This window comes from Pseudopipra pipra, chromosome 8 (genome assembly GCF_036250125.1).
Source record: "Pseudopipra pipra isolate bDixPip1 chromosome 8, bDixPip1.hap1, whole genome shotgun sequence".
Lineage (NCBI taxonomy): Eukaryota > Metazoa > Chordata > Aves > Passeriformes > Pipridae > Pseudopipra > Pseudopipra pipra.
This window is the reverse complement of record NC_087556.1, coordinates 28,783,511-28,806,377: the sequence shown is the minus strand read 5'-3', so window position 1 is coordinate 28,806,377 and position 22,867 is coordinate 28,783,511. Positions and strand designations below refer to the sequence as shown.

General features: G+C 37.4%; 2 protein-coding genes across 4 annotated transcripts in view; one reads left to right on the top strand and one right to left on the bottom strand.

Annotated features, from left to right (window-relative positions):
• The window catches only part of NRAP (nebulin related anchoring protein), a 50,321-nt gene that overhangs the window by 25,910 nt on the left and 1,544 nt on the right, over positions 1-22,867 (top strand). For both annotated transcript variants that reach the window (XM_064663360.1, XM_064663359.1), the window contains 20 exons: positions 1,265-1,369; positions 1,844-1,951; positions 2,570-2,881; positions 3,893-3,997; positions 6,064-6,162; positions 8,012-8,116; positions 8,503-8,610; positions 9,062-9,175; positions 10,508-10,705; positions 12,602-12,706; positions 13,726-13,824; positions 14,605-14,709; positions 15,072-15,179; positions 16,790-17,101; positions 18,684-18,788; positions 19,458-19,556; positions 19,674-19,778; positions 21,314-21,421; positions 22,046-22,357; positions 22,606-22,758. In XM_064663360.1, coding sequence (XP_064519430.1) covers positions 1,265-1,369; positions 1,844-1,951; positions 2,570-2,881; positions 3,893-3,997; positions 6,064-6,162; positions 8,012-8,116; positions 8,503-8,610; positions 9,062-9,175; positions 10,508-10,705; positions 12,602-12,706; positions 13,726-13,824; positions 14,605-14,709; positions 15,072-15,179; positions 16,790-17,101; positions 18,684-18,788; positions 19,458-19,556; positions 19,674-19,778; positions 21,314-21,421; positions 22,046-22,357; positions 22,606-22,758 — 2,865 coding nt within the window. The remainder of the gene's footprint in view (positions 1-1,264; positions 1,370-1,843; positions 1,952-2,569; positions 2,882-3,892; positions 3,998-6,063; positions 6,163-8,011; positions 8,117-8,502; positions 8,611-9,061; positions 9,176-10,507; positions 10,706-12,601; positions 12,707-13,725; positions 13,825-14,604; positions 14,710-15,071; positions 15,180-16,789; positions 17,102-18,683; positions 18,789-19,457; positions 19,557-19,673; positions 19,779-21,313; positions 21,422-22,045; positions 22,358-22,605; positions 22,759-22,867) is intronic.
• Positions 14,014-22,867, bottom strand: part of HABP2 (hyaluronan binding protein 2) — a 32,883-nt gene continuing 24,029 nt past the window's right edge. The window contains exon 14 of one of the 2 annotated variants that reach the window (XM_064663363.1): positions 14,014-14,173. The gene's annotated coding sequence lies outside the window, so the exon portion shown is untranslated. Of the gene's footprint in view, positions 14,174-18,502; positions 18,525-22,867 lie in introns of those variants that run through there. The other variant, XM_064663364.1, reaches the window with a different exon arrangement.

Below are 22,867 nucleotides of genomic sequence, written 5' to 3'. Positions count from 1 at the left end.
AATGGAAACAGAGGCTTCTCATAAATGATGTTACAGACCAGAAAAGGAGGGGATATCTCTACAGACAGTCTTGGTGACAAACTTGTGGGTGGTGTAGACTGGATTCAAGTATGGCTGAAATGTATTCTTGACAGGATACCTGAGTATTCCAGAGTCATTAATGTCATCTGCACAAAAATTGTTTATCCATGGGGTAATAAAGCAAGGAAGGAAGATGGAGGGAAAACACAGTATTCCCAGCTGACAGTAGACATTAGCACAGGAACTGATATACATCCATCCCAGGTTCTGTGTTTCCCTCCACTGAGGGCCCTGTCAGACTACTTAAAGTTGTATCAGCCCTGTTAGACCACTCATTCTTCAGCTGTTATTATTTTCCTTTTCTGACTCCTCTGTGTCAATAAAAACCTGGCACTTTCTTGAATGAATGTTGTGTCAAACATGACACCAGACTGAATAAGAAGAGAGCACTGGTTTCCTGACTCCTGTTACTTATCTCTTGTGTACCGGACATGCTACCTTTCTGCACGTGTTTTGAAGTCAGAACAGTAACCATGGATTTAGAGGTTTATAGTAGGGACATTTTTTTTTTTCTTTTCTGTGAGATGTAAGAAATGTAATACTCTGTGAAACGGGACATCTTTTCATAGTTTTTCAACAGCTCCTCCAACAGCTTTGTGGGCTAAAACAGAGCAATTCATTTCTCTGTTGTCGTAGCCCTGGGAGGTGATTGGAGATGGAGATGATTGCTACTTGGATCATAAAAGGTCCTTGATATTTTCATTCAAAGTTGGAACATTAGTCCTCACTGGAGTATTATGTTAGCGATTACATTTAGGTCACAAATGTTCTCTGCAGATTCAATTACTTAGTATTCTTCATTTCATGCCTAAAATTCTCTGTTTCTGTGTCCTATTAAAGACTTTCATTGTACTTAAAAAGTAGCTGCAGTTTAACATTGGATGAAATATGCTCTTGCATACATTTCATACAGAGTATAAATTACTGCCAGCTTTATAGCCAGCTAAGTTATGTATCTTCTTCCAGTTTCCCTGAAATTTAACCATGAGTAGTTTGGTCAACCTGACTCTTTAGGTCAGCTTTTAAATTAATATTTTACAAAAAAAAAATTCAAGATGTTAAAGAATAACCAAATAAATTAACCCTAAAAAATCCCTGAATATTTGGGGTGTTTTAATCAGTATTCCTTCAACATTAAATGTGGGCTGCTGCTTGCTGACCATGCTTTGCTTTCTGTGGACAGGTTGCCTACAGGTCGGGAAAAGAGCAGTTTCTTCATCAGTACACCATCAGCAAAGATGACCCTGTCTTCATACTGGCCAAAGCAAATGCTGCCAATATCAGTGAGGTACTGTGTAAGAGAGATTTGGATTCCTTCACTCCTGTGAATAGTTACAGCTGCTGTTGAAATATTTGTTCTGTAGGTAAAAGTTAGGTTCTTTCTCTGAGAAGGTCCATGTGTTTTAGATGTAAAAACTTTATATCTAAATTTAATTACTTGCTCTTAGTAAATACCAGTCACATCTGCTGTTCTGAAGACTTGCCACTTTTAGAGTTTGAAGCCGTGTATTTTTCACATGCTTCCAGAGAAGTGGCACATTGACAGTTTCACTGGAACCAGTGAGATAATGAGGTTACAGTAACCATAATATCCACAGTTACAGTATGTAAGTGGAGACACCAGGATCTGATCCCTAGTCATATGGTTGGTGGGCATGGAATGTACAAGGGACTCATGCTACTTGAGAGCTTTCACTGTGAATATGGAACAAATAGAATATCTTTATAGTGATAAAGAGACTGTGTTATTGTCATCCTTTAGAAACTCTACAAAAGTAGCTGGGAGAAGCAGAAGGAAAAAGGGTTTGTGCTTCGTCTGGATGCTTTGTCATTCTTGACAGCAAAGGCAAAGAGGGATCTGGCAAGTGATGTGAGTATGGAGTCCATCATCCTTCTTTATTCTTAGGACAGCTGACAGTCCTGGTTGCTGCTAGTGTTGGGGATCTGTCACATATGTCTCAGTGCCCTGAGCCACCCTCACTCGATTCACGCTAAGGAGCAATGGAGGAGTTGTCTGGGTGATTGGCATTCCATAATTAGTCAGAAGGCTTGCTCTGAGCAATTCAGAGCTTTTCCCCACATGCTGACTATGTTTTCCTATTCTCATTTTGACCAGAGGGTGAATTTTAGAACTCAAAATGAAGCAGAAATCTCCTGTGAAACATCATAACTTAATACGTCTATGCCTGGCCAGAAAATTCCTGCAAGAGCCTTCTGACCTCAGAGCTTGAAGAATGTTGTTTTTCCTAAAGAGAACCAAAAAGAAAAGATTTCTTACAGCTTTTTGTGAACATATTATTATTGAGAAAGCATTTATTCTTTATAAACACTAATTTCTAAGGTATTCCAGTTCTCCTTTGCAAATGATCTTCTTACTTTATTGAGGACCCAGCATGTCATAACGGTGACAGACTATTGTTTTACACTGGTAGAGCTGTCAGTTTGGCAGCTTAGATAATTTACTCTCAGTCTCTATTTTTCTTCACAGATTAAATACAAGGAAGGGTATGAGAAGATGAAGGGTAAGCTCATTGGAGTAAAAGCTGTGGAGGAAGATTCGAAGATGGCTCATTCCCTGCAAATGTCAAAGTTGCAGAGTGATCTGGAGTACAAGAAGGCCTTTGAGGACACAAAGAATAAGTTCCAGGTTTCCATGGATATGGTTAACCTTGTCCATGCCAAAAAGGCTCAGAATTTGGCCACAGACAGAGGATACAAGACATCTCTCCATCACTACACAGTCCTGCCTACTGACAGGAAAGTGGCGTGGGCAAAGTGGGCCTATGGATTGCAAAGTGATGTAAGTCCAGAGCTTGATGTCTTTCAATACCCTTTCATTCAGCCCATTCTCAGACCCAGTTAGGGCTGAATTTCTTCAGAAATTTATGGTTGTAATACCATGACATGTTCATGCACCTAATTTTTCAGCTATTGAACAGTTAATATTAAAACAGTAAACATTAACCACTTATTTTCTCAAGAGATCGTCTTTGAGAAGAGTTACGATTCTGTTTATGAACATGGCTTCTTCAATACCTACTTCAAATGTTAATAACACACTAGGATTTTTATGTGATGTACATTTATTTTTTTCCTAATGTGCAGGGCAGTTAAATAATGTATAGTGATAAAATTGGTGATAAAATTCCATATAGAGACAATATGTTCAGCTGTAACCATCAGATGAACTGTGTGATACTGTAAACAGTTACTATGTTAGATTTTCCATTCTGAGGTTTTAAGTCAGAACTTTTCAAGACTGAGATAGAAATGTGTACAGGTCTTGTTGAGATATGGCTGCTAAAACCCTTTTGACACCTTTGAGAAACCTGACTTATAGTCAAGCTTTTGAAGTTCAGTACTGTTGGTAGGAGAGATTTTGTGAGGAAAGTGAGAAGTACTCCTGTACTCTTCCTCCTTAAAGACACACGGAAAACCAAACCAAACAAAACGCTTTCCCTCCAGTAAAACAAAGTGGTAGGGTTTGGGAAATGCTAAGGATCATTTTCTTGTAATTGCAAATCTTGAATTATCTTTTAAGCAATGCTCTCTTTACCATAAAACTGAAGTTAGAGTAAAAATTGCAAGCAACAGTAAGGTGTAGACTACTTCTAAAAATTACCTTGCAAGTGTTGGTGAGTCCTGATACTTTTATTTCATTCTGTATTTTTTTTGCTTTCCTTACAACAATAGTGAACAAAACCAAACCAGGCACTAATTTGACTTGGTTGTTGTTCCTGAGATGTCTGAATCTTTTAATGGCATTTTAAGTGTATGAGCATCAACAATAGGATTTTTTTTTCTTTGTCAGAACCGATACAGAGCAGATTTGAACTGGATGAAAGGAGCAGGATGGATAGCCACTGGGTCATTAAATGTGGAACAGGCTAAGAAGGCAGGAGAACTCATTAGTGAGGTGAGATTTCATGACAGCATGTATCAGAATTTGCTGCATAATGCCTGCAAAATGTCTGTATAAAATTAAAATAATTTCCACTCAAAGGGGAAAGAAAAAGGCGTACCACATGAAAGGCCTCAAAACCAGGGATAGGACTGGTAATTAGAGGGAAACTAGATACCAAACACATAGCAGTAGGAGTCCATATAGCCTTTGCAAAAACAACGTAGGTGACAAATGATATTATGAATAATAATGGCAATCAAACAGTGCTCAATTGCTACCCACTAGCCTACCTTTTTAATGAAGCAAAACAGGAGAGATGATGAAAAGATGGAGTCATTGGACCCAGAACCTTCTTTTGTAAGAGATACATGATCCTTCTTGCTCCTTTTCCATATATATTCATGTCAGCTATTGAAATTCATATAGATATCTCTGTCTGTAGCAACCTATCAGCCCAAGTAGTTTTCATTCTTATTTCTCCCTATAACCTATAACTTACAGGAGAAGGCAAAGTCTAGAATCCTTTGTGCCCATCCCATGAGGTCTTCAAGTGAAGTTTTGGTGGAAATGGTTAAAATATTCTGTTATTTCGCAGGGAGTCCTACTGGCCAAATCTGTTGCCATAGGAGACTGAATCCTGTGATTTTTAGATACCCATGATGCAGGAATCATCTGTCCATTCACTCAGTGAGAAGAACAGCATAACCATGGGTGCCCTGTCTCAGAAAAATAGTCATTCTTTCACAACTGACTGATTGCTAACACTACTTTTCCCCCATGTAATCATCTATAATGAAGAAGGATGATTTTTTTACACAAAATAAACGAGATCCTCAGGTAGTGTAAAGCAAGGCAGCTTCATTAAAGCTAGTACAGTAAGGCTGGCTGGAATAGTAACAGTGAATCTGGATATGTATTCCATTTTGATGTTATAGTAGTGAAAACTGCTGAGTAGAAATTTCACCTGCTGAGTTGTTCATCTTGACCTTTTTGTGAGTGCTACACAATGTTGGGTTGCTATGAGCCATGTCCTTTCTTACATACACACTTCTAAAACTGCTAGAAGGCAATTGCCAGAATACAATTTCTAGGAATTTTATGTAGAGATGTTCTGGTCAACTCTGCTTTGTCTCTAAATCTAATCAAGACAAAGCATAAACCACTTTTGTCCCCAGTTATACTTACTGCTCCTTTTAAAGGGATTTCTTTCTGAAACCAAAACATTGCTTATAAGCTTATAATACCTTAAAAGTGTTTATGTGTTTTACATTAGTATTTTGAGTCACCAAAGGGTCAAGATGTTGCCTCAAATAAACTTCTGTAGATGACAGCTCAGTTTAAAGGAAAATGACATGCCATGAGTTCATCACAGGCATTTGGAATATTTAGTATGTGCTATTTGGAGAAGTTATAAGAGTATTGATGTGTTTAAGGAAACTCCTGCAGTAAGGGAAACTGTTAGTGACCTGGTCATGTGAAAAAAATGTCATTTTGCCATCGAACAGCCTTAATCTTAATTATGTATATAAAAAAAGATGTCTTAGAAGCTACTATGTGTCCTTTACAGCAAGCAAAATTAATATCATTATCTAGAAGATATGCCATAACAATAAGGTACAGTGCCAATGGCTGCACAGATTTGATGTAGGTCTTAGAAGGAAACCTGAATCACCAAACAGTAAGTTAAATAATTGACATTATTAACACACTTCAACTGTACATAATTTCTTGCTTAAAGAAGGTATGGATGAAAAATATAATCAGTCATACTCTATTTGAACTAACCTAATAAGATTTTAAAATCCTAGGTTCTGGAGTATTTGAGTAGGCAGAATCTGATTTTGAAATGTTTTCCTTATATTTAGAGAGAAATACTTCAATATTAATTGGCAAAAGGTTATTGTTAAATTGAAACAAATATTAATCTGAAAGTACCTAGGACATAAAGATGAGGAAAGAGGAATAATAATTATGTTCACAAATTCACTCTAATCTCCAGCAACCTATGATTTTTCTCTTTCAAATAGCATGAAAGAGCAGCACAAAATTCACAGCTTTGATCTTTTTCTGCTCAACAGAAGAAGTACCGTCAGCATCCATATGCTTTGAAGTTTACCAGTATTAAAGACACTCCTGAGATGATCCAGGCTAGAATTAGTTATAACCAGGCTGTGGATGTAAGTTATAATGTATATACATTATGATTATAAGAGTGGTATCCTCTTTGAACGACCTGATTGAAGCACTGGCTTTCTCTCTCTTTCTTTCTCTGAGATTATCCTTGGGAACCATGAAACTTTTGTGTTCTGGTGTGGTGCATCCCACAAAGAGCATGTTTCTAACTTGGAATGGGAAGTCATCCCACTGAAGTGAATGGGATTTTCAAATAGAGATAGCTTTCTGTCCAATTCTTTTTCAGAAGCAAAACTTAGGAGTAAGACTGACCTTTGACCTTCAGAGACTTCTGGCCTTTTGAGATTCATTGAGGAAGAACACATTTGGGGTTTCTTCCCCTTTTCAAACAAATCTTTCAAATTTTAGTTTCTGCATATTCTTCACAAACAAAATGTAAGGCAGCATGACAAGGAAGAAAAAATAAATTATTTCAAGCTGTCATCCTGCTGAGAGAGAAATCCAGGAGGGGAAACCTTAAAGAAAGAATTGAGGCTGTTTGGTGTTTAAACATGTTTATTTTTAATAGAAGAGCGATTTAAAAATATTGTAGACTTAACTGGGATAATGCAGAAGTGAATAATAAGCAAAAGTCACTCAAAAAAGACAAGTTTCAAACATGAGAGGATGTTTTATTGTGAAAATAGATATTTTTAAAGTGAAGGAGAAGATGAAAGACTTTGTGTAAAACATATGCTATTGTAATACTTATAGTGTCTGTGCCTTTGGTTTAATTAATAAGATCCAAAAGGCTTACATCTCAGACAGGATAAATATAAGTCATTTTGTTCCACTGAGCCTCAGTCAAAATCAGTCTGGTGCTCTACTTCTTCACATGTCTAGTTCTTATTAGTTTTCCTCTTAAGGAGCTGCAATACAAGTGGGCCCAGTTGTAAGAAAGTGGCAGCAGGGTGAAATGCTTCATTCTAATCTAGAGAGTCTCGAACTCTCCTGCAGAAATAATAGCTTGGGAAAGGCAAGTCAGGTGGTCGAGACAGAGGTCATATCTAAGGCCAAAAAAATGGTGTCTGTCTGTACTCATCTGAAAGTTATGGTGTCAATGTAAGAAGAAACTAAGCTAGTTTCTTCTTACATTAATATGAATTACATTTAATTAAAATTAATATGAAAGATGAGAACTCTGCATAGTCATTGCAGGCAATGATCCAGTTAATTGCACAGAACTCACCTGTCTGCAGACATCTGAAAGTTAGATAGTCCTGGGCCAGCCCTATATTGTTCCTTCAAAGGTTGATACAAATAGCCTTAGAGGTCTGAGACATACAGCTGTTTTATGATGGGATCAGTCACCTTTTGATGTTTTTTAAATCTCTTGCCATTGCCTATTGAACATCCCCTTGCAACTAGCTTTGGAATAAATTTGGAGTAATTACACAGATAATTACCATCACATTTATCTGCTAAAAAAAAACATCTTTGGAGAGATGTGTTTGGGGAACTTCAACTCTCCAAATTTCTGTGGAATTTCAGAGCATTGGTGGGCCTCTCGTGGCTGCACATCCTCAATAACTGCTGTTTATTCTTCTTCTCCCTACTCACATATGTTGGAAGTCTTATCAAATTAATATTCAAATATCTGAATTTTCATATACCTTGACTTACATGCTCAAAACTAGAAGGAGTTCCTCTCTAGCATACTCTAGCTGATAGGTGTATCAGACTCCCAAAGCTTTTTGAGTACATTTTGACTGATACAACTGCCTGTATTTATTAATGCTACTGTCACTTTTCTGTAGTGTTTGCTTTTCATTAACCTATCTGTTAATGTTTTAGTGTAAGTAATGATTGAATGTGTAGTTAGTATTTGCTACTGAAATTCATCTCTATTTGCAGAGGCTGTACAAGGAGCATGCAGAGAGTATAAAGCATCAGTATACACCAACGACAGATCTTCCTGAAATCCTTCAGGCCAAATTAAATGCTATGAATATCAGTGAGGTATAAATCTAAGTTTTAATATTTTAAAGGAAGGTTGATAGTGCTTTGCTGTTTGTCCTACATAGGAAATCATAGTAAATTTCTTTCCTATCCCTCCTATTTGATCATTCTATGGTCTAAATATTTCTGAAGTAATATGAGAAATCAAATTTCTTATCAAACTTCTCCTACATTAGAAAGATTAAGAATGAACAAACAAATATATTTTCATAATGGACATTTGTCATGTGATAATTCCTGTTGTGCACTGATAGTTTTGTTTACTTCAAGCCTTTGGTTTAGAATAGAATGAAACTAATGTAGTAACATTTCTAGGATCTCAATAATGCTGCACTGTCAACCCTCTGAACAGCAACTCTGCTTTATTCCTGTTCCATACTTCCTAGATTCGTTACAAGGAGTCCTGGGGAAAGATGAAAGATGGTGGTTATCAACTGAAACTAGATGCCATCCCCTTCCAGGCAGCAAAGGCTTCGGGTGAAATCATAAGCGATGTATGTGAACTTATTGCTGATGTTGTCCAGTAGGATATGTCAGTCACTCCAGACTGTATCTGCTCTGTTGAGTGACTCTTGATGGAAGCAGCATGTCCAGCCAACTCTACATCTGGGAGACATCTGGCCTTGGACTAGTTAGTTGTGCTTTCGGAGGCGCAGCCATAATGAAGTGTTATTGGTAACTAAGCAAAGGAAGGTTTGTGAAAGCAAACATCCATGAGCAAAGCTGACCAGTTTACCTGCTGTAGTGACTGGGCAGTCACAGGGATTGTTCAGAAGCTGTCAGGTGAAGTCTTCTAAGCATCTGCTAAAGGTTGATTCAGATTTGTTATTGCAATGAGTATCATCAGAATTTATTGTCCATAGTGCTTTTTTATTCAGGTTTCAACAATCAGACTAATGCTTCTCTTCACTCCTATCCACATTTGTATTCTTATTTCCTTTTTAGCACAAGTATAAAGAGGCATTTCAGAAAATGAAAGGACAGATGGCTGGGTCATGTGGCCTGGATGGTGATATTCATATTGCTCATTCAGTCCATGCAACATCTCTGCAGAGTGATGTAAGTAGGAGAAATGAGGTGGGGGCATTTTTTTGATTGATTTCCTAACTATAAGCAGTTCCTCATGGAAGATGCATTTAGCTGTGGACTAGCTATTTATTTAAAACTTAGGGCTTTCTCTTCCACTTTCCAGATATTTTAATATAATCATGATATTCTTGCCATTCTTTTATGTCATTTGGAGTAACAATAATTTGACAATAAAAAAAGGCTGTGTTCTTGCACTACCCCCTGCTGCATGCCACTGTTTCCTAGCACAGAATATTTTACTCTGTAAAACTACCACTCAGAGGTAGGTCTATTTGGGAATTAGCAGTGGTCTTTGTACAGAAGTAAATTAAATTTGGTAGAGATACAAAGTTTTTCAGTGTTTATTTTCAATTTACTGTTTTCCGGAAAGACCAAAGGATGAATGAATTTATGAAATATCAAATTGGACTTTTTTGGTTGGGGAATGGTTTCTACTTGGTCTTGAGATACACTAAGAGTCACATAATTTGTTCATTGTCTATAAGAATTGCAACTGTTCAGTGCATTTTGAACACTGTGGCTTGATCCAGAAGGATATATGGGAGTGTGTTCATGGTTTTCAGGAGTGTTGGTCTTGTACTGGCAGTCTTTTTTGTGTGATGGTATGCTTAGACACACAGGTAACAGTAAGTGTCTGAAAAATTTATCCATCAGGTTACTTTAAGTCAGTTTGATGATCATCAATAACTCTGTATGTTCATTATTCCAATGAACAGTTTGAACATCTTGAATTTGCATAATCTAATAGGGAAATGTCATGTGAAAAAAGTTCTTTGAAGATTTCTATGCCTTTCTTTTCCTGGACAGAGACAATAAGTGAAAAAAAAACCCCACCACTAAAAATTACATTTAAAACTGTGAAATGAAACTGGCCAAATCAACAAATATTTTGAGTGAGGATTTGTACTAATTCTAATATAAATAAGGCTGTTTGTATGTTATCTTCAGGTAGTACCTTCCTCTTTTTGTTGTGCTTTCTAGAAATGAATTAAGATTTCATTTACCAGTTTGGTTAATTCTATAGATTTGATGTATCCAGTTTTAACAAAAAAAGAAAAAAAATCTCAGCTTAATTGAACATAATGTAGATGGCTACTTTTTTGATGAAGAATAGGCTGCCACATATTCTAATTATAACTGTTGATCTTTCACAGTATAGTTAAACACGTTAGGGAACTTACTTTTAAAAAGAATAATTTATACTTGAAAATGGAGGAAATATGGAGAATATCTCTTCTGATCAAAACCTGAATTCTCTTTATCATGCTGGGATATTTATGTAGTCTGTTTTTAATTTAATAGGTGAAATATAAGCAAGGTTTTGAGGATACGAAGTCTCACTTCCACCTGCCACTGGATATGATAAACTTGGTACATGCCAAGAAGGCCCAGTCTTTGGTCAGTGAACAAGAATACAGGCAGCTGCTACACCAGTACACCTCTTTGACTGATGATGTGAGGCTGAGGTGTGCCAAGAATGCCTACAAACTACAGAGTGAGGTAATTGCAAAAAGTGATATTTCCCGCTTGGTTCTGATGCAAGATAGTTCTATTGCAAATCATAACAGCTGACAACATGTGTTTGAGCAGCAGCTGAGAGATAAACAATGGCTGTTCCCCCTTGATTACATGTAGGAACGAGACATTTGCCTTATTGGGCAGTTGTACAACATGTGTGATCACACTATACTGAGAGATAAAGTGTAGTAGTCTTTGATGATTCGTAGAAGAGTGTTTGCAAGTGAGAGTGATTGCACTGTTGGCGAAATACTCTTTTTAAGGTCTTGTTAACAATGCAAACTGTTTACCAACTGGTATTTTACAACTTGGTTTTCATCTGGGTGAAATTCATGTGTGCTTCCACAAGAAAGATGCCTGTTGTTAAAAATATGATTTGTAAGAGACTTACAAACTCTGGCCCACATATTCATTGAAATTCTAGGAAATATGAGCTTAACTCCCTATGTAGTCTTAGTAAAATTAGCTGGATATTGCCTTATGAATTAGTAAGCAGAGCCATGAGCAAAGGCCTTTTCATAGATCATATTGTCTCTAGAGACCTCAGAAGGGGATGTATCTTAAAAACTTGTTTGGGCAGAACATGCTATTGTATATCAGTTTAAAACTTTCAGCCAACAGACTTAAAGATGGCAGACTATGTTCAAACAAGTGTAAATATCAGCTGCCAGTTGAGCTGCCCTAACTTGAGTGAAAACACATATAATCAGAGATTCTGAGGAAGGTTTCCATCCATGCCTGTCTTTGAGTTGAATATGAAATGCTAATTGGCAGCAACACATTTTAGAGTTGCAGAATTTACTCTCTTACCAGCTGGTGCTAATAGCTGACAAGAGGTGAGGACCACGCTCTAGCTTTGTGCTCTCTTTTTTTTCTGATTCATGAAGGATATTTCCCATACACAGCATCATGGTGCCTTTGAGTCTACGGATTAGCACTGGACAGACCTGGATGGAATAGGAAGTAGTTCTATTCTCCTAGGTAGCTAAATAAAATAAAGGCATAGTCTATTTCCATTATAAGTGGTTGACTGAACCAAAACACCTCATTAACTAAAGCTGGTTCTGCCCTCAGTAAGCAGTAGCAGTTTCCACATATCCATCAAGTAGGCAAATCTGCTCTTTACTAGTTATTTGGTCTTTATAGATCTTTTGAAGCAGAAAATAAGATGATCCTCCCCCTCCTTCTTGTTATCAAATCAAATAACATTGTTTTAATATATGTATCAGTAATGGATTTAAAACTTTTGAAAAATTAATATTTACAGTGAGTCACTGCTAGATTTGTTGGTCTGGAAAATATTTTAACAAAGATTGTACAGTGGCTTAGTGCAATTTTCCTTAGTGTTCATTACTTATATTATGACCATTCAGAACCATTAAAAAAATCAAGGCTATTTTGTCTGTAGTTTCTCTTATTTAAAAGTTAATAGCTTTTATTTAAATATATTTTCTTATTTGATAGATATATTTATAAATAAATAATATCTAGGTGTGATTTACATATTATATATGAAAAAGATTCCTGTACCTAGAAAACGTTTTTTAAAGGTTACAAATGGAAGCTAGGAGTTGAAGTATTATTTTTATACTATATATCTACTATATAGAGTATATACTATATATATATATATATATACTATTTATATGTTACTGAGACTCAATAGTCCTCAGAATCTTGCATCTCTACTGTAGATCTGTCAGAGCTGTGTGCACACCGACATACATCGTATGTCGTAGGGTAATGCATATGAACTCTCTGTGGTAGATACTAATTTTAATGGATTTGTTTGAATATGGTTATTGTGTATTTTTGGGTGAATAAATATAGGGCATCTCAAATGAAAACATGTAATTACTTCTGCTTGGTTTTCCTTAGAATTTATACCGCTCTGACATGAACTTTATGCGAGGAATCGGATGTATTACTCCAGGGGCTCTAGAGATTGAGGGAAAGAAGAAAGCTTCTGAACTCATCAGTGAGGTAACAAAAGAGGGTTTTGATTTCTCCACTATGAACAAGAGTTTGCCAGATGTCTTTCTATTAAACTGGGCTGGCAAAGTGACTCACTGGATAATGCAAGATTCCCTCCCCTTACTTTGATCATTCCATTTGTGTCCTAACTGCAAATGGGTGAACCTGATGGAGTTCAAGGCTTTGCAAACTTTGCTAACTTTTTTTGCAAATCTTTTCTCCTGTGTTTCAGACCCAGGAGGTAGTTATTTTATGTTATTTATTTTAGAATTAAAACGCACTTTTTTGACTAAACATGAGGCTCTGCCTATCTATAATAACTGCCTTGTATTGTTTCTCCAAAATTAGACTGTGTTGTGGACTACCCAGTATATTCCACTGTCCTCAGCTCTGCTCCTGCTTTACAATCTTATTCTGTTTTTCACTTGCTGCTTTTGTGTGTTATTGTTTTTCTTTTATTTCCTCTGTCATGTTCTCTTTGTACAGTCTCTCCTGGTTTCAAATCCTGGATCTTTTGCCTATATTCACATAGATGTGAAATGAGAAAAAATAGGAGTTTTCTTCTAGTGAACAGATCCCTGCTTGCAGTGATCTTGCAGTTGTTTTGTTAATGGTTCTTACATAGGACCACAGGCCAGGTGAAACCCTGATTTTCTTACAAAAAAGTTCAGTGGGCTTATGCATTTCTGTCTCTCTCTGGGTTAGATTGCCTTTACTGTAATTCCACTAGCCCAGGTTAATGACCCCAGGGGATGAAATAACCTCATTACTGTTTTCAGCATATTTAGCACAGCGGCATTATTTATTTTTTTTTTTTACACCTTATTCCTTATTTACTTTTTATTTCCCCTGTGAGACTTGAATGCACCAAATTCAGAATAGCAAAAAGTAAATTAGTCTGAGGATTAATAGACAAACTAGAGTTTTAAGCACAAGAAGTAGTACTAGACCACTGGTATTGGAAAAAGTCCCTTGTCTGACAAGACAATTTAGTTATTCTGTTCATTTTTCTTTGTGTGTGAACTCAGAGTAAATATCGTCAGCAGCCACATTCCTTCAAGTACACATCGGTGACAGACTCTCCTGGCCTCCTTCATGCAAAATTCAGCAATATGATTGCTAATGAGGTAGGCTCTCGTAACGTGAATCAGAAAATATGCTTTTCAAAATGCAGCAAGCTGGGGATGGAGAAGTGGGAAAGAGACAACCCTGTTCTGAAAGCAAAATGCATCAAACAAAAGCAAGCATTACTTGTCTGTGCTTTTTCACAGTTAGATCACATTTTATTATTTCCAGACATTTAATACATTTTCAGTTCAATCTCTTTGAAAAAGCTTAAATAGTATCCATGCAATAGAGTCCCATTATCAAGTTTTTTGCATGAAACAGACTCAAAAATCAGGACTCGAGGGAGCTCATTTGCATAGTGTGGTCCACTTTTGAGGATTGCGTAATAAAGAATCACTTTTCTAAATTCTGAAAAAAACAAGAGAAAACTCATAGAAAAATTATCAAAATCATATATGAGGAAAAAATTCAAACTAGAAAATACAGCCAGTCTACCAGAAACAGCTGCCCTTTTATTTAACACACATTCATGATGCTCTTAACATTCTTAGGTCTACTTTTGGCCTGCTGGGAACATAAGAATGCAAGGATAAGAATGCAGTGGGTTGGCATCATCATAATATATTTATAAAAATTAACGTAACTGGATTTTATGCCCAGCAAAAGCCCCACATCTTTATGCCCAAGAAAAACTTTGCAATTGCAATGGTAAAATCTTAGCTGTTTTTAATGATGGCTGACTATAGTTGTCATAATCATTAACAGCTTAAGTACTGCTGTTATATTATTGAAACAACAGAGAAAATTAACTGCAATTGTGGTTTTGATCTCTTTCCTAGCGCCTGTATAAAGCAGCAGGAGAGGACATTCAGCATCACTATACACCAACACTGGGTCTGCCTGAGTTCACACGGGCAAGAATAAATGCAGCCAACCTCAGTGATGTAAGAATTTGTCCTGTATTTCTTGTACTTATCTAGGATGGAATATGAACTATGCAGTGGCAAAGAAGATGGATATGTAGAGAACATTTTAGGTCTTTTCTATCTATGCTTTCCCTGATTTGATTATAATGATATTTATCTCAATTAGTACACATGCGGTTGTGAGTAATTTAAATCTACATAAAGAACGAGACATGTTTTGTCTGAGTTAGTAGGATTTCCCAAAGATAGTTTAAAAAAATCCTTTGATTATAAAGAATGAGACTGTAACACAGAATAACAAATGAAAGAGGGTTCCTTTGTTTGTTCCTTTGTGCATTTAAAAGTGGAACAGCAGTCTACATGTGCCTTTCCTACTTTAGGCAAAATACAGAGAATCTTGGCATAATCTACGTGCTCAAGGCTACAAGCTGACAATGGAAGCACTCCCGTTCCAGACTGCCAGGGCCTCCAGAGAAATTGCCAGTGATGTGAGTTGAATGATTCAACCTCCCTTCTTGCCTAATTTCTGTTAACTTCATGTAAAACAATGTCTAAAGCAGATTTTACTGAATTAAAGCAACTCCATAACCATGTGAGACAAGTGTGGGACAGAATATATTACTTATGAATGAGATTCTTTGTGTGAATTAGAAAAAAAAGGAAGAGGAAGAATCGCTGCTAATCGGGAACCAAGCCAGGTTAAACATCTTCCAGTGGGAAATAGCTAATGAATTACAGTATTTGCAAACAGAAAAAACAAGGAATCTGTTCCTTTTCAGGCTTTCAACTCCTCATATGATAAAGTGCCCACTAACTCTGTCCATTCTGTTTTGAGCTGACTTTTGGCTTAGTTATTCCAAATTGAAATGAAGTCAGAAAAAGCTGAGGCTTCTTTGAATCTCTGAAAATCAGGAGTTACCTCTCTATTTAGGAAGTAGAAATCAGTGGAAGTTCCTGTAAATATGTATCCTTAAGTTCTGAAATAGAGGAAACAAATCATCTTATCTTCAAAAATATCCTATCTTTTGGATTGTTGTTTGCAAAACACTCAGACATGGTGATATCCATTTGTTAGAAACCCTGAGTTCACCTCTTCTTCACGAGAAATTTAATAAATTCTATGAAAAGCTGATGATTAAGCTAAATTTAATAAAAAAAAATCCTCATTTTGTGTAGTATTTAGTGGCATATTTTATATCTAATGTGATTAAATATGAGTATATTTCACATGTGTTTGTTTTATTAAGCAACCATTTCTAGCTCTTATTTATAATGTTTACTTAACCATATTTTACAGAGTGCTTTTGGTTACAGCTTCAGATCTGCTCTAGAGGGTACAAGTCCATAATAGAATTACATCCACTTACAACAAATCTGAATTTGGCCCTTCATCTTGGAAGCACTTTATAAACATTAGCTGCTGTAATTTAATCCCCACAACTCTCTTGTGTGGTAGATAAGTGTTATTATCCCATTTCAACTACATTATGAACTCTTCAGGGCCCAGGCCTTCCCTTTAAAGTTCTAAGCACCCTGTTGATGCTATATAAATAAGCATTATCATCATCATCACTATTTCACAGAGAGGATAAATGCAAGATCATAGAGAGAGTCATAGTCCCAGCTAAGATGAGAATGAGGGGTTGCTGGTTGTTACTCTTTCCATGAAAACTGAATTTACTCTTTAAAATAGCTGGGTGGTATTTGCAAATCTGAAGGCTACAGAGTGCACAGTGTTTTGCTTTTGTGTAGATTTTTTTCCTTCGGTCTTTTCTTTGTTACTCTTATGTTCTCATCCCTAGTGATGGGAATAAAATTCTCAGACAGATAATAAAAGTACATGATTTGAGGTTAAATATGATCAATGCTTTGGGCATATTCAGAAAATGTATTGAGATGTGCTTAACTTTAATGTTGCAACTACTGTGGTATTTAAATTTGACATCAATGAGATATTCAAACTGTTGCTTTCTTGTGCTACATACCTTGACTGGTTTTACAGAAAACATAGATGTTTCAGTAACTTAAGTTAGTTAGCTAGAGTATCCAGTCGAAGTTTGGCACATTTTCACTTTTGCCTTATTTTTTTTATTTTTAGTACAAATATAAACACGACTTTGTGATGGAGAGAGGAAAACACATCGGTGCCAGAAGTGTTCTGGATGACACCAGGTTGCTGCATTGCTTGCATGCTGCCAAACTGCAGAGTGAACAAGAGTATAAGAAGGGATCCCAAGAAGTGTGGTCTCAGTATCATCTACCCATGGATATGGTGAATCTTGTCCATGCCAGGAAAGCCCAGGCCTTAGTGAGTGATCAAGATTACAGGAAGAGACTGCATGAATTTACAGCACTCCCAGAAGACATGAAAATGAAGTGGGCCAAAAAAGCCCACATGCTACAGAGTGAGGTAAAGTCTTTCTTTCTGTTAACAGCAAATTGAATTTAGCAAAAATATACCAAAGCTTTGAGTGACTGGCACAAATTGTATATTGACATCGGGAGGTGTTTTTAGAAAGACTGTAAATTTATGTATGTGCAGGAGCAAGATTTCTTATTGCTCCCCACACATGGAATATATGTGAATCAGAGGTTCTTGTGTTATGAACCTGATGGAAAATCACAGTGGTCCATGTTACTTATTCTAGAGCTGAGGGATAAACACACTTGTCTCTCAGCTGTTTGGATCACAGCCAGTCAGGGGTTTGACAGTCACTGTTCTACATGCAGAACTCTTTGAGCAGGAGGTTAAATGCTGATTTGAGATACATAAGAAGAGATATTAAGAAGGTAATTTTTCAAACCAAAATGGTCATATCAAATAGCCAGTTCCCCAGATGTGTTTGCAGAAGTTGCTCACACAAAAATGTAAGTTGAGACAACTTTAATGACGAAAGTGACGAAATCTCAGCATGGGCCACATCCATACTCAATTCGCCTTCAAAGCACTGGGGATATTGTAACCTTCTTTCTTACTTAGTGTACTACTATCTAGTATCCCAAATGTATTTTTCATTGGCAGAATTTTTGGGATACTCTTTGGATGGTACAAAAGCTATTGCTGAATGTAGTTCTTTGCTTTTCCAATTCTCATTCCTACCTTCTCCTGTAATGGTTCACAGACGGCATGCAGGTAGTTAGATCCAGGAAGGCAAGATTTTTTACTATTTACTGATGTGTGGTGGGGGCTCACATGATATGCTAGTGGCAATTTCCAGAAAACTAGTCCTTGGACCCAAACAACACATATTTCAGAGCTTGCCTTCAGAGGGACAGGATAAGTCAGAACCTCAGCACTTGGCTCTTTGCCTTTAGAGCCCCCAGGTCAGGAATCCAGTGAAATATGAAGATGATTTTGTCTGATACCCTCACTATCTAGTAAAGTAATGTACAATATACATGAGTGAGTTGGTTGTCATGTCCTTTTACATATAGGGGGGAAAAAACCTGAAAAAATGGATGATTGGATTAAAGTCGCACAGTGAGCCACCATCACTCTGAAGTGAAGTCAGGATTGTTGGGATTGTGGATACTTTACTGACTTCCACTTTTTATTGGGTCTGCCTGATTTTCTTTACTAGATTAGGAGGTAAAAGCAAGCCTTTAATGTGAGTAGAGAAGGAGTAATGTGTCCTCCTAGAAATGGGGTTAATGAGGAAGCATGAACCAGATAAAATAATTAGTATTCCTGACTTGAACTCACCTCAGAAAATTATTTCAAAAGAGGTTCTTTTACGCCCAGTACAAACAGGTTATTACTTACTGCTTTGAGTCATACTAATTCACTCGTGGGGCCTTCTCTTGTAACTTGCATATGATACATTATTTAATTCCTGGTGGAATGAACAAATGCAAACAGTTTGGCTTTACGATCTGATATGTGCATGGCAAATGAAAAACCTCAAAATGTGAATATGAATCAGGGAGTTTTTTAAAAAACCTTAATAGCTGTGGATACAAAACTGATAGTTAACAATTTTCATTTTTAACAGCTTCGCTATAAATCAGACCTGAACTTCATGAAAGGAGTTGGTTGGATGGCTCTGAGATCTCCTCAGATAGAAAGTGTAAAGAAGGCTGGAGAGCTCATCAGCGAGGTAACTGATAAATCTTTCATGGGATAGCAAGTCTGTAGGAATTGTTTACCATCAAGACTCCTCGTTACATGACACTTACGAATGTAGCTTATCATTTCCTTTTGATGTGGGAGCCTGTTTATACAAGGTGTAAGTTACCAAGAAGCAGTACGGGAGACGCAAGTCCACTGTGTGACACCTGCTGAATATTTTCCATTCCAAATGAAACACAAGAGTATAAGCAAAACATGTAGCAATAAATAAATGCAGTAAATTCCATTGTGAAATTCTAAGCAGGTGGTTATGGAAGTTATATAGAAAGTTACAGCACTGACAACCACAGTGAAAGGGCATTTGCCTGCTCAGTATCATGTATTAATGGAGAAAAATTATGCGCTGTCAAAAGTGTAGTGTTCAAAAGCTTTTTGCGTGTGAATTTTCAGTGGGAAGTCCTTCTTGCACATACACACAAAAAGAAGTTTGGTGCCTGGGCACCACAGGAATGATACAGAGGCATCCCCAGTCCCTAGCTGAAAGAGCAACTGAGACTTAAGCAGAACAGTAGCTTCAAGAAAGTGTCTTTTATGTTTTACTCCAGTTATCACACACTCAGAATTGTCATATATCATTAACAGAAGCATCTCGTGTTTTTTTCCTTTGTTTGTGTTTGTTTCCTCCTCCACCTCTCAGATAAAGTACCGTCAGAAGCCAGAAAGTTTGAAGTTCACTGCCGTGGTTGACTCTCCAAATTTGATTCATGCCAAAAACAGCTACCTCCAGTGCAGTGATGTAGGTTTCATTTTAATGTAAAAGTGATCTTAACTTTTGTTGTACTATAATGCATAAAAGAAGTGATCTTGACATTGCTTCCAGTATCTGTTTCATTCAATGATTTTGGCCCCACAGAGATTGTACAAGGCTGGAGGCTCTGAAGACAGGCACAGGTACACTCTGCCTCCTGATCATCTGGATTTTATCCGAGCCCGACAGAACGCACTTCAAATCAGTGATGTAAGTAAACCTTTTCCTTTGAGGAGGTCACTTGGTAAGCTTGCTCAGGAATAAAAACCTTCATGTATGTAGAAGCCAGGTTCTCTGAGCCTGACCAAATCTAAAGAAAGCCAGAGGCTGTGAACAGCCAACCCGTTTGTAGTTTTGGGCTGGAGGAATCAGGAAAAGTCTGTTCATTTTTCTTTTGAGAATTCATTTAACTTTCCAGGGCAGTAAGCTATTATTAAGGATTTCAGACCTTCAGTATAGTTATGGTTAATTACAAATTAAAATATTTTTGCTTTTGTTTGGGTGAGGAAGGAGGGAGAATCCTCTTTCCTTGACTATATAATCTGCTTTTCTGAAGCTGCATCACTGTGTTGAACATAGTCATAGTTGTCATCAATATGGATGTAACTGAATCTGTGAGTGGAGTTGGTGTAAAGAGAATTTGTTTCCATTATCTCATACAGAGGAACTCAGTCTGTTCCTGATGTCCTGTTCCCTGATTAAATAGCTGTTGTCTTTACCTGTAGGGTCAGAATGACCTTAGTTTGTAAGAAGTTTGTTTGGTGATAGATGCTATATAGGTGAAAGAAGCAAGTAGAACTCACAGTTTTTGAAGTGATATAGGAGAGGGTAAAAAGGCAAATACTGTGTGCAAAGACTGCACACAAAGGAAAGGTCAGGCTGTTAGTGGGGTGTACAGTGATGCTTGCGTTGCTTCTATCCAGGCTGTCTTGCAGGATTTCTAGCATCTCAATGTATCTTCAAATTTAACACCACCTAGCACTCCTTTCACCAGTGAAACAGAAGGTTATCTTTTTAGATGTGGAGTGGATTTTGTGCTTGTTTTCATATAGTCACAAAATCCAGAAAGGATGAATCAAAGATTTACAGAAAGCAAAGGAATAAAATCACAAAGGGACAGACGAAAGTGTCAGCTAAGATATCATGACCGTGTAGCAGGACCTGCAGACCTGAAGCTATTTTAAGAAAGCTACTAATGGAAGAGGAACCAAATCTAGAGCAATTTCTCTTCAGGATGTAAATGTGCTACACATCCTCAAAGTCACATTAAATATGTTAGAACTGGCTGTTATTCTGTATGAGTTAATGAAGCCACATGTGGCTGGGGATAGAGACAGGGATCATTTGAAAAGCTTGAAATAACTGGTATTGAAATTATGATGCCAGGAAACCCAAGACACTGCGAGTGGATGCATCAAAAGAGAGAATAAGGGCAATATCAATGCAATATTGATGTGACTGATGCATCACAGTTTCTAATAGAAATTAAATCACATCAAAACCAACCACATTCAAGTACAAAAGGAAACCCTGGTGGCACTTTTCAGATGAGGCATTTTATCATTATGGTGAATAGAAAAGAAGTTGAAGTACTATAGAACTGGATCAAAACCTTGGAGATGGCACTGATGACTCTTGATACAAATAAGCCCAGTAGGATAAAACATTTATTATTGCAGTTATGGGACTGTGTTTAAGAAACTGCAGGGGGAAATGACTGTTTTGTTCTTTTCTTTTCAACACAGAAATTGTATAAAACATCTTGGGAACAGACAAGGGCATCTGGCTATGATTTTAGAATTGATGCCATCCCATTCCAGACAGCAAAGGCTTCGAGAGAGATTGCCAGTGATGTAAGAATTGTTCTGCTTCAAACACTTCCCAACCCTCTTCCTATGCCATCCCATAGGTGAATTCTGACATAAGTGAACTTTGCTCTGGTGTGGAAAATTGGTGATCCAGTGAAACTGTTTGCTGGTTAGGGTTAAGTGTAAAGATTTCCAACTAAAGGCTACCGTTAATAATGTCCAATACCAGGCTACCCTCTTTCATGTCCTAAGACTTTTTCTTGGGAAGGAGCCATATTATGATGTAGTCAAATAAAATAGGTACTAGGTTATGAATAGTTAAAACGTGGTCTAGAATAAAGTGGGTCATCTTTGAATATGGAAGATCACAGTAGGCAAGAAAGCTAAAGATGAAGGAGCTTCATTGCTTGAGCTGTGTATTGGGTGTGCCCAAGAGTGCAACAGTGATTGCTTTTGAGCATTTTGCCCCCCCTAAGTCTTTCCACTGTTTTAAAAATGAGCAAAAAAGGTCATTCTTCTAAAGCATCTTGTAAGATTAGGAGTTATAGTTTGATATCAAACCCCTGGTCTTTGTGCACTGCAGGAAGCATGATTGATAGCTAGGGGACAGTAATGGAATTTGAAGGTAATCTGAATGTGAGACAAGATTTTCCTCTGCACTTCCTGCAGTACAAATACAGAGAAGCCTTCCTGAGAGACAGAGGCCAGCAAATTGGGTTCCTCAGTGCAAATGATGATCCCAAAATCAGACATGTCCTCAGAGTGGGGAAACTCCAGAGTGACATCCAATACAGGAGTGATTATGCCCAAAACAGAGGACAGTTCCAGAGTCACCTCAACCAGCCAGGATTCCTCCATGCCAAAAGAAGCCAGCAGCTTGCAAGCAACCTTAACTACAGGCAGCCTTTGCACCACTACACTTGTGATCCTGAGCAGCTAAATGTGAAACATGCAAAGCAGGCCTACAAGCTGCAGAGTGATGTAAGTACAGCTGAGTGACATGGTCCTTCCATGTGCTAGGGACTGTCTGTGGCAGTATGCTTTGCAGACCTTACCTATCAACAACATCGAGCTCTTGAAAAAACTACAGTCTGCTTGCTAAAAATGAATAATCGGTTTATTACCAACTCTGTTGTTCTTTATATGCTCTCTCTTGAATACCTAGGGCATGTGATTTGATTAGAGCCCAACAAAACGAATACACACTGGGGTATGTTTCATTCTCTCAGGTGAAATACAAGTCTGACTTAAACTGGCTCAGAGGCATTGGCTGGACTCCCCCAGGTTCTCACAAGGTGGAAATGGCAAGAAGAGCTGCTGAGCTGGCCTACCTTCGGGAGATGGGATTGCAGGGTGCTGCTGCTCGGTACAGACCTGGAGTTGTGAGTAAATCCCACAAATCCCAAGAGCTCTGTTCTTTATGGGCACACATCCTGCTTAATACTTTTGAGTGTTCCCCGGAGTCTACAGTTCTCTCTGTTGTTTGAACAA